This window comes from Gymnoscopelus microlampas (genome assembly GCF_963454915.1).
Source record: "Gymnoscopelus microlampas genome assembly, chromosome: 19".
NCBI classification, from domain to species: domain Eukaryota; kingdom Metazoa; phylum Chordata; class Actinopteri; order Myctophiformes; family Myctophidae; genus Gymnoscopelus; species Gymnoscopelus microlampas.
In genome coordinates this window covers 445,688-457,275 of record NC_139956.1, presented here as the reverse complement: position 1 = coordinate 457,275, position 11,588 = coordinate 445,688, and the positions used below count along the sequence as shown (strand labels likewise).

At 40.0% G+C, this 11,588-nt stretch overlaps 1 protein-coding gene across 2 annotated transcripts; it reads right to left on the bottom strand.

Annotated features, from left to right (window-relative positions):
* Positions 1-964: 964 nt before the first annotated feature.
* Positions 965-7,393, bottom strand: LOC311035563 (uncharacterized protein). 2 transcript variants are annotated; one of them, XM_084043838.1, is made up of 6 exons: positions 7,245-7,393; positions 6,573-6,689; positions 5,502-5,636; positions 4,942-5,024; positions 2,627-2,824; positions 965-1,511 (listed from the first exon to the last, which is right to left on the bottom strand). In XM_084043838.1, the coding sequence occupies exons 2-5, from the start codon at positions 6,625-6,627 to the stop codon at positions 2,642-2,644; spliced, it is 456 nt and encodes a 151-aa protein (XP_083899964.1). In that variant the 5' UTR covers positions 6,628-6,689; positions 7,245-7,393; the 3' UTR covers positions 965-1,511; positions 2,627-2,641. The 2 variants fall into 2 exon arrangements, with proteins under 2 accessions (XP_083899964.1, XP_083899965.1); XM_084043839.1 differs by lacking the exon at positions 6,573-6,689 and having other exon boundaries at positions 7,249-7,393.
* Positions 7,394-11,588: the final 4,195 nt, after the last annotated feature.

The window sequence follows — 11,588 nt, the reverse complement described above, 5'->3', positions numbered from 1 at the left end:
CAAGTGTTCCTAGGAAAGAATGCAATGTCGTGCTCTGGTCATATTGTAGTGCGCATGCTCAGGACTGTATGTAGCAGCACTGCACTGCCATCTGTTGACCACAGGTATATTAGAATTCTATTGTAATGCAGTATGTTAAATAGGTTCACATCTGTACATTACAGTGACGTATAAGTACAATATTTGGATCCGAGATGTAGTGGAGTAGAAGTAATAGTATTGGAAATTGGAAATACTCAAATTGTACTTTAGTACAGTACTTATGTAAATGTACTTATTGTCATCTAAACATCATACAAGGAATACTGCTACTTCCTTTGCCTAAAGTTGCTCACATAATTATAACTGATCAAATAAAGTCCACAATTTCAGATTATTTTGTGTATCGCAGATGCAACATTTTCATTGATGGCACCCCTGCTGAAAAAACCAGCCTAGACCAGCCTAAGCTGGACCAGCTGGTTTTAGCTGGTCTTGGTGGTTGACCAGCCTAAGGTGTGTTTTCGCCAGTTTAAGCTGTGTTTTCACCAGCTTCAGGTGTGTTTTCGCCACCTTTTAGCTGGTCTTGGTGGTTGACCAGCTTAAGATGGTAGGTTTTGCTGGTTTAAGCTGGTAGCTGGTTTAAGCTGGTAGCTGGTTTAAGCTGGTAGCTGGTCTAAGCTGGTAGCTGGTATTTATGATGATTTTGCTGGTCAAGGCTGGTTTAAGCTGGGAGCTGGTATTCATGATGGTTTTAGCTGGTTTAGCTGGTAGGCAGCTGGTTTAAGCTGGTTTAAGCTGCTATCTGTTTTTTATTTTATTCAGGTGTATTCTGGTATGCAGTGAACAACTTTGCTGGAGAGGATGCATGATCACGGTGAATTTCAGCCAGGTTCCCACAGCACGTGGTATATTAAAAAAACAGTAGCCTAAAATAGCCTATATAAAAGTGAGCAAAATCCACAAAGGAATAAATAATCATGTATCAATTTCATACATAACAATAATTTATTAAACACTTATTAAAAAACTAAAAAACAACATTCAAATAACAAATATGTAAATAAACAAATACATTCATAAACTTCAACCTGAGGAACACACACACACACACACACACACACACACACACACACACACACACACACACACACACACACACACACACACACACACACACACACACACACACACACAAATTCAAATGACTGGAAAATAGTGAGAAAATATGAAAAATCTGACAGATCTGTCTTGATCACATGACTATGGAGATACTGTATACCGATTTGTGTGATGTTTGGAAAACATCTGCAAAAGTTGTAGTCAAAAATGTTTTTGCAAAAATCGGCTTGCTGGTGGCGCTATTACGCACACCCCCATATCACCCCCCATACACAGACACACAATTTCTTGTCCTTTCTATTGATGTCCTGGATTTTTTTCTGAAATGTATCATATCCCCATGGCCTTCTTCCTCTTTGTGAGATCTTCCCCATTAATGTTCTGTCCCTCCAGCCACCAATGGAAACAGTCTGAAAGAAAACAAACAAGAACCCCCACCAATAAAACAAATATAATTAGCTTAGACATGCATGGGGTGAGTTGTATGAATTGTGATGTTTTGAGAATAACTTAAAGTAACTTAAACTTCACCCATTTTCAACCTTATCTTCATATAACTGGTCCTCGCTAATGTTCATTATACAATGGCACCATTTCTGTCTACTCGTTCTGCCACTCATTGGTGGAATGTGGACAGTTCAGAAACCTGCCTACCAGTGACATCACCAATGGAAATTCCAAGCTGATAGAAAGTAGAAGCCATTGTTCTTGCATTAATAATTAACAAATAAAAAAGTTAAAAATGTTGATCAAAATGACCAAACCTGCCTACCGATGATGTCAAAGGTAGGCAGGTTTCTAAACTGTCCACGACCCATCAATGAAACACAGAGTGAGTAGACATAGATGGTGCCATCTTAAAATGTGTATTAGTGAGGACCAATTATATGAAGATGAGTTGAAAATGGGGTGAAGTGTTTTTTTAACCCCCTTTTTCAGTTATGGAAAAATGCATTTGAATGGAAAAGGTGGGTGGGCAGTGGGCAGGCAATAAGCCAGATGGCTACAATGGACAACAACAATTGGGGAAAAAAAGCTACCCCTGCCACACATGCATGTAGGGCTGCCACTACCAATTATTCTACACGATTATTCTATTGATTATTTTTTTGATCTACAAGCTCACAATGCGTCCAACAAGTTCCAAGCTTGTAGATCTGCAATTCTTTCAGCCCTAAAATGGATTATTTTATTACAATAGAGTATTTTCCTTTATGATTGATTAATAAGCTTAATAAGGCTTGCATAGTAAACTAATAACACTTGCATAATAAACTAATAATAGGCTTCTGTGCATGACTGTAGTTCTCTTTTCTCGAAGGTGACATTCCCATTTCCCGCTCAGTTTTTCATAGCTTCAGTTGATTGGCTTGGCAGGTTTCTGGTTGAAATTGATGCCACTGAGACAACCAAATGAAGGTATGAACAGTAACGCTAACAGGAATTCCACCTTCTGGAAAACTTAAAGAGAACTACAGTCATGCACAGAGCCAAAACAGCCCCCCCCACCGCTCAGTAAACATACCTCTGAGTCCTGGGGTCAGGGGGGTTTGGCCTCGCACTTGCTAGTGGGGCATTCTTTGTCTGTAAGGCTCATGGTCTTCAGGGTTCTTGTCCCCCAAATGGCAACAGCAAGCTCCTTCATGAACAGGGAGTCCTTGGTGTTTGCTGCCACCATCTTCCAGATCTCCTTTTGGAGCCACACACCAGAGCCAATATGGACCTGAAACAAGAAAACAAGACATGTTTTAGAAATTAAAACACATTTTACCATGACATTTCCCAGACTTTCATTTTGGACAAAAGCAGGCACACTTCAAACAGTTTACTGTAAAGAAATTACATTTTCATGTCAAGGACCCCCAAATGTGGACCCCATTTGGAAAAGAGTTGGTGCCATGGACCTCCAATAGAGAAGATGTTAATTGTTGGATTAGATTTAGTACAGAATTCTACAACTGTCTATACTGTAGGTGGGGAGAGTTAAAGTAATTATTATACAGTACAATGTCATTGGATTACATACTAGCTGGTAAAACAGTAGTGAAATAACCCTTTGCGCCTGGCATCCCTATTTTGTGCATGCCATACATCCACACGGCGTAGTGTCATCAGTGGGCCGTACCTACGGAGGCAGAGTCGCGCTCGGGGGAAAACACAAATTTCCCCCAGCTGGTATAGACAGAGGGATGTGGGGTTTTCAAACTCACATGCTGTAAAAGTATACCAATTTAAAAAGCAGGCGTCATGGCTTGCCAGATCACAGGCACAGAACCTTGTTGCCACTCGACAAGGAACGTTACATTAGCAAATTAAACAAGAGTCTGATTGGAATGTTGTCCTGACTGGACAGAGGATCCAACACAACACAATGGCCCGAGGTTATCTGATTTAATCGCCTGGTAAGAGACACTATTACATTTTCTATAGATATGATCAATTAAACTTATCATAATATCAAAAAGCAAAAGCCATTCATTCATCAATGAAGTTTATAGAACACGTTTTAGTGAATTCCTAGAACAGGAGACATCGACGCCATTACAGTTTGGAACGCAACATGCAGCGATTTACACACAAAACAAGCCAAACCCTAACCTATCCTCGTTTAAAAACCTACAGAAAACACAATTGTTAATCTGGCAATGAACACGGAGCTAAAGCAGTGTGTAAATCCTGCATGATATTAAATGACGCATGTCACCAAATGATAATGGTGTCGGTACGTGCCGTTCACAAAACAGTCTCTAAACTGTACTTCAAATTTACTATAAACATTATTGATGACTTAATGGTTGTTGGGTTTTGATATTATGGTAAGTTTAATTGATCATATCTTGTAATAGTGTCTCTACCAGGCGATTCAACACTGTGCATATGTAAACATGTTTTGCAACACGGAGGGAGACGGGTGGTAACCAGAAAACTCGCCCCAAAACACGCTCGCCCCCATTTTCACCGACCAGCGGTTCTTGTATTCTTGTATCTGTATTACGGTTTGAAATAAGTTCAGGGTTAGACATAGTTTTACTGAGGTTCCGTATAGGAATAAGGTTATGTTTAACAGTTTAGGCATAGATTTACTGAGGTTACGTTTAGGAATACCAGGTGAATACCGGCGGGTTTGCCCCGGGGCGACTGTGTTTTGGGGCGAGTGTTTTAGTATTCAGACGGAGATGTAAAGAGGGAAACATCTCCGGTCTCAGTGGTGCTTGTGCTGAAACTTGACTAATGCAATAACATATAAGGATAATCTGATCAGTGATAAACCACATGAACCCCAGTTTATGTATTCTGGGGGGAACATAAACCAAACATTGCCAATCTAGCTCACAGTTACAACGCGTCGCGTTCCGACACGCTGTGAGCTCATAGTTTGTCAATGTTTGGTCTTTTTAGTCACATATATCTTAAAAATAAGTCAACTTTGCCGAGGGCGAGTGGACGATTGTGTTCCAGCTGTCCTTCTGATGGATTTTTTCTTGGCTGACAATGTTTCTATAGTCCATAAAATAGCTCTGAAAGTGATCCAAACGATCGTGTATGATGTAACTCTATGAGGCAGATCGTTGTGTTTTCCCCCGAGCCAAAATCGAATGGGCGTTCCTGGGCATTCCCGTCTAGCTCTGTGTGTATCTATAGGCAAAACTGTTCAAAAATAGTTCAGAAATAGCAAAACATAGCTGATCTACAAGCTCACGATGCATCATGACCCGTTGCCTATTTTTGAAATAGTGCTTTTGTGCTTAACTGTTTCTTATTTAGCTGGGGACACTGTGGAACCCCCTGGGGACCCCACTTTTATGAACCACTGTCCTACACAGTATGTTTCTTCAATACCTTGTCACCGTTGGTGTCAAACATCCCAGGTGTCAATGCCAAATCGTCTGACTCGGGGGAAGAGGAAATGGAGGAAGTTGCAACTGAAAATGTAGAAAATCACATTTAAGCTCCTTTTGGCAGTATCACAGTACTTATATTGTACACATTGTCACCATTTTCCGTAGAACAGTATGACTGTCTAAACACACCTATGCTGTCACTGGTTTGCTTATCTGCAGCAGGAATGTCAGGCTTTGCTGCAGAGCTATATTGAGGCCCTTCCTCCAGTTTCTGTTTTGCAATCTCTAATTTGTTGCATCTTAAAGCATGAACAGGGTACGGAAAAATAAAAAAATAAAAACTGAATTGATGTATGCGTTAGTAGGATAACAGTTTAATAATGAACCTAGCATCTGTCCACTCCATATAACATGCTTTCTATATAATGTTTTTTTTAACATTTGTGGTCAAGATCTAAGTAAAAAAGAACATGAGAACAATTAACCAACATATAGATATATACAAAAAGAGAAGAGCAAACTCATGCAACTGTTTCGTTAAAATTAGTCATTGCTTACTTAGTTTTAAGATGCTGTAGGTCCAGCTCCAACTCTTTGGCCTTCGCCTGGGTATGACTGTACTTGACATTTCGTCGTGGATAGCTTGGGGTACAACAGCATCTCCACCATATTCAGACGAGTCAGAGTCTAAAGCTAGTGCAAGATATATTTTGGATAAAACAAGATATTTTTTGTTATAAAGTTAAAGTGGAATAAAATGTAATTTTATGCAATCTGTATCGTATAGTATATTAATACAATAACTTATACAATCTGTATGTTAGAGTATGTTAATACAAATAATACTATATAACTTATACAATTGGGGTGGTTGTATTTCGTCTCCCTGCTCTTCTATTGAGACATTTAGTGTCAAAGGTCATGTCTCACCTAGACACAGGATCTGACATGAATTTTGATCTGATGGTCAAGATTCAATGTATTACCTGAGCAAGCAGGCAGGCTCTATTAGCTCAATGGTAAAAGCTCAGGAAACCGGGTTCAAATCCGGGGGAGAAGAGGAAAGTTACATAGTGCAGCTTTAACCCATTAAGACCTGAGGCCGATTCTAAAAATGTTCTCTAAATCCTAAAAGTTTTAATAAAAATAAAAAGATTTGAGGTACAAATGTTCGCTTTAAAAAATATATATTCAAAGATTTTCAAAAATAGCAATCTACAAGCTCATAGCGTGCCACCGAGTGCCGCGCTATGAGCTTGTGGATCTGCTGTTTTTGAATGGCCAAAGAAATAAAACAAAATGACACAGATGCGTTCCCAGTCTTAATAAGCAGGGGTCTCTCGATCTCTTTAATAAGTAGACAATTCAGTTTCAGATGGGTTGCCAATTTCAGGAGAGAGTACCTATTCATTAGCTTCAATGTTAGTGTTCCTGTTCCAATGTTATATGCCCACTTCTTTGTGTCATCACTTCCAATTGCACTTATTTATCCTGTATCCAGAGTTATGATTGGTTAAATTTGGTATTCCTGGAAATGCATTTTCGGCTTACTAAAGAGGTGGAGAGTCTGGGTCTGGGAGACCCCTGTTACTGATTACTTTAATATTACACAAAACAATATCACTTTACCTTCAAACTGCTTTCTTTTCTTTGTGGGAGGGGAGGGGGGGGGGGCATAACACATAATGGTTCTCTCTTCTTGGGTTCCTTTTTCTGTTTTAGTAGGGCTGCCTGCAAACCATTCGTCTTGGCCACTGCAGCCAAAGAAATGTGTAATAATAACACACACACACACACACACACACACACACACACACACACACACACACACACACACACACACAGACAGACAGACAGACAGACAGACAGACAGACAGACAGACAGACAGACAGACAGACAGACAGACAAGCAAATCATTAATGTTCAGTTCAGAGTTCACAGGATATTAAAACACTCTGTAGCTTCATCACTGAAAGCCGCACACACACACACACACACACACACACACACACACACACACACACACACACACACACACGTCAGATTCTGAATTTAGTTTTGAGCAGCACACAGCCAAGCAGTACAGATAGTGGCCTATATTAAACATTATATTGTATGTTCCCACTGTCATTTCTTGTAATTATTGTCATAGTCCCTTTATCAAGACACATTAAATAACTAAACAATGTTGGGTCATGACTTGTGATTGGCTTCGAACACAGCAGCCTACGCACTTATAAATACAGTCAGTAATAGTAGGCTAAAAAGCCTACATAAATAGTATTTCTGTGTGTCAACACTCACCTAAAATGTCCGCCGCTTCTTCTTCTTTCTTTTATCTTCTCTGAAGCCGGTTTATAATTATTTTTGATGAATCCAAAGCAACGTAATTTATCTAACTTTCTATTGAAGTGACTCGAGACAGCATTCATTCTCCCCGCGCGTCGCGAGCGGTCGCGAGCATAGAGTTCAAGGGTCGCGAGCCAGCTGAGGCATTGTTGCCAGATTTTGTGAGAAAAATAAGCAGCCAGGTCTGTGAAAACAATTAAGCCCAAAAGAAGCGACATTTGCACTTTAAACCTATACACAGGTTTATAGAGCTTTATCTACAAGCTCACAGTGCGTCGCATTTGCAACACATTGTGAGCTTGTAGATCTGCTATTTTCAAAAAGAATAAGTGAAATATTTCACTAATATTTACAAGCAACAGAAAAACAAGCCCAAAGTCGCTTATAATAAGCAGATATGGCAACACTGCTCAGGCCCCATAAAGGGAGAAGCGTCATTGCATAAAGGGCCCACTTCTCTGTAAAAACAGATCACAAAGCTCACAACGCGTCGAATTGCGACAAGATGTAGATCTGTAGATCTGTTTTGGTAACCATAGCAAAAAAAAGTGTTATTCAGAATCAAACTAGCATATTATTTGCCAATTGCGAAATTAAGTAAATAAGTTTGGATGAATGTCATGATAATAATAATACATTATTATTATTACCATTATTATTATTATTATTATTATTATTATTATTATTATTAAATCTATTATTTATGTCACATCACAAGAAAAGCATAAGAAATGTAAAGTGAAATAAAAAAAAAATACAATACAATAAAATACAATACATTACAATACAATACAATACAATACAATAATATATACTGGGGGGGGGGGGGGGGGGGGGGGGGGGGGGGGCAATTGTAACAGAAGAAAAATGGCAGGTATGATGTCTCCCCGGGATCCAAACTAGTTAAAATAGCAGATCTGCAAGCTCACAACGCTTGTAGATCTGCTATTTTTTTATTAATTGATGGATTTTTTATATTTTGTATATTATATATAATATTATATTATATTATATTATATATTTTAGATTTTTATATAATCATATTTGAGCTGGGGACCCCCCACCCTGATAAGCACTTGGAATGTAGGAGTTGATGCATTTACGTTTAGTTTGACTCTATTGTTAAAATAGCAGATCTTCAAGCTCACAACGCCTCGCAAGGAAGGTGTTGTGAGCTTGTAGATCTGATATTTAAAAACAAAAATTATAGTATAGTTTGTTGATTACTTTTGATGCAGTAATGGTGGGGTTTTTTTAGGTACTAAAAAGGTCTTAAAGGTCCTTAAATTGTCACTTCACTGTCATCTGGGGACCACCCCCAAATCACGTGGGGACCCCCCTGGGAGTCCCGATCCACATGTTGAGAACCACTGATCTAACCAAACTTGACCAGCTGCTAAGCTGGTCTTTGCTGGTCTTTGCTGGTCTGTCCAGATTCCAGCCATCTGACCAGCTAAGTCTAGCTGGTCAGTCCACCCATTTGACCAGCAAAGACCAGCTACCAGCTTGGCTTTGCTGGTCAGTCCAGCCAGCCAGCTGGCTGACCAGCAAAGACCAGCAGAATCCAGCTTAGTGACCAGCTAACCAACTACACTGGCAAACCAGCCTGACCAGCCTGACCAGCTTGTCCAGCCTGGTATGCCATCTAAACCAGCTTAAGACCAGCCAAGACCAGCTAATACCAGCTAAAACCAGCTAAAACCAGCAACCATCATAAGCTGGTTTGTGCTGGTTTTTTCAGCAGGGACAGTCAGCTATTAACTTACTTCATGATGGAAGATGTTTCCTTGTAGTACTTTCAGTTGGTTGATATGACACTGTTCATATCCAGTACTTACAATTTGTATCACATGAAAGATATGCCAATTAATATTAGACAAGATAAACATAAGATAAACCTGCACAAAATATGCTCCACGACCATGTTATTTTGTTTAATGCAGATATAGCTTTTAAATGCATACGTTTAGATCACAGTATGTGACACATTTTCAGGTAGTTTTCCTGGACACAATCTATGCTAATAAAAAGGCATAACCCCTTAATAATTTAATTGATTTGCATGACTCATTACTGTTGCTTCTTTAAAGCACCTATTTGCAAGTACCAAGTGTCTTATAAATGTGCATATACACTGGTAACTGATTGCCTTCCCTCTCTGTTTTAGCAAATGAACATTGAGAGGACACCAGGGGTCATTTTCAATCAGCTCAAGTCAAGTCTTTTAGCCATCCAGGATACAAATCCCAGTGAGCGTATGCATGCCTTCAACTGGGTGCATTCATTTGAATGTTAAAATAAATAATGATACAAATAGTTTTAGGGCCCAACATACTGTAACAATTGAATGTAGGGGTGCTGTGGATTAAACAATTCTATGTAGGGGACCGATGCCCTGAGCCCAACAAGTTTGAGAACCACTGTTACATACCCATACGAGTTTGAAATAAAAAAATGTATTCAAGTACTGATAATAAACTATAATTCAGGTACTTTTCATATCTTTGTCATTATTTAATCTCATACAATTGACTTTATACTACACATATACTTTAAGCCCATTTGTATCTCTGTGTGTGTGTGTGTGTGTGTGTGTGTGTGTGTGTGTGTGTGTGTGTGTGTGTGTGTGTGTGTGTGTGTGTATATATACACACATACACACAGCACCTTGGCGTAGGGCATTTAAAAGTGCTAACAAAAAAATGCTTAATCCAAAAATGAAGTGCAAGTGCATTTTGTGCAATTGTCAAAATAATGTTCTTTAACCAATTACAAAAGAATCTTCTAAACATAGAAAACGTGCAAAATGTTTTATTTATTTTCTGTTTTTATATTGTATATATGACACAGAGGGGCGGGAGAGATAAAAGAGGGAAATTGCATTTCACAGTTGTGCAACACTACACAAGCAGACACAATATACTTCACTTTTTTGGTTTGAGTCATTTCTCTTCAGAATGCATCGTCAGCAACCTTTTAAACGACCAAATGCATGTTCTACATGGATGCGTGCACGGCTCAAGCGGATGTTGTTGGCCACCCTCCAGCTTGCTGCACAGACGGAAACACTCAAAGACATATGCATTGTGACACTTCCCACGCCAGCCAACATCATAATCAAGGAACATGCAATTGCAGTCTACAAGCCCTTGCAGAAGAACTCTGTACCACCCCTTTCTGTTGTAGTGGTCGGTCGGATAGTTGACTGGGATAGTTGACTGGGCCGACGACTGGTATGTAGGCTTTCTCTGGTCCCTCGTTGTACCCTCTGGGAATGGCATCATTATATTGCTGGTCAAGCTGTAAGCAGAATCAGCCAGAAAGAGTGTAAAGAAAGTGAGAGACGAGAGAGTTCGGGTTAATATATGTAGTACGCCCACTACGTATATATGGCCACACAGATTAGATTAAGCAGTAGTGGAGGGTTGCAGTGTGCATGTGAGGGGGAAGAGAATGTGTCTTGGCTGGTTGAACACATTTTCATAATAACAGATACTAAACTGCATCCAAAACAGAAGCCTTCACCGTGCTACCACACAGCACCACCCCATCACTCTTTGGTGGTCTGTAAACCCCTACACAGCATGTCAACAGATGTTCATCTCCCCTTAAAGTCAGCAGTAGTGAAAGGTCATCGGGCTAACATGGACCCACCAAGTCACTAAGGTGGCATATGGACAGTGGTCCCCATAATGGAAACATGATGACGATAATGAAGAGTATATTTAGAGCAGTTAAATATTCTGGGTCATTAACGTACGTGTTGGTAACATGCTGGCTATTCAGAGGCTAGCAAACAGGAGATAGAAATCGTGGTTATTTTGGCAACATAGATATCTCAATGTTCTACCATGAGATGGTTGGGTAGAATTATGACCATTACCTGTGCTCAGGGCTGAAGCTGCTGGCATCCTGTGGTGTGCAGGGCACGGCAAACGGTGGGCTCTGGCTGTAGAGTCGCTGGCTGTGATGTTGTACGTGCAGTGGACGTGGCCCTGGATTCTGATTTGTTACAGGGGGGTGAGGGGGAGGGGTCTGCTCGCTGAGAGGGTGTGTCCCTGCCGTGCCAGTCGGGCCACAAGGAGACGCATGCGTACTGCGTAGAGGGGGGAGTCAATGGTTTGAACCGAGGAATGGGCTTCTTACTGTGAGGGAGGCAATGACAAACAAGTCAACATGAGGAAGTGATAGCATCATTATTAAAGAGAATAGAGTAATACAATATGCTAATTGAAGGCTATCTTTATAATATGTGACAAACTGTACAGTATAGGCAGTACATGGAATAAGCAAAA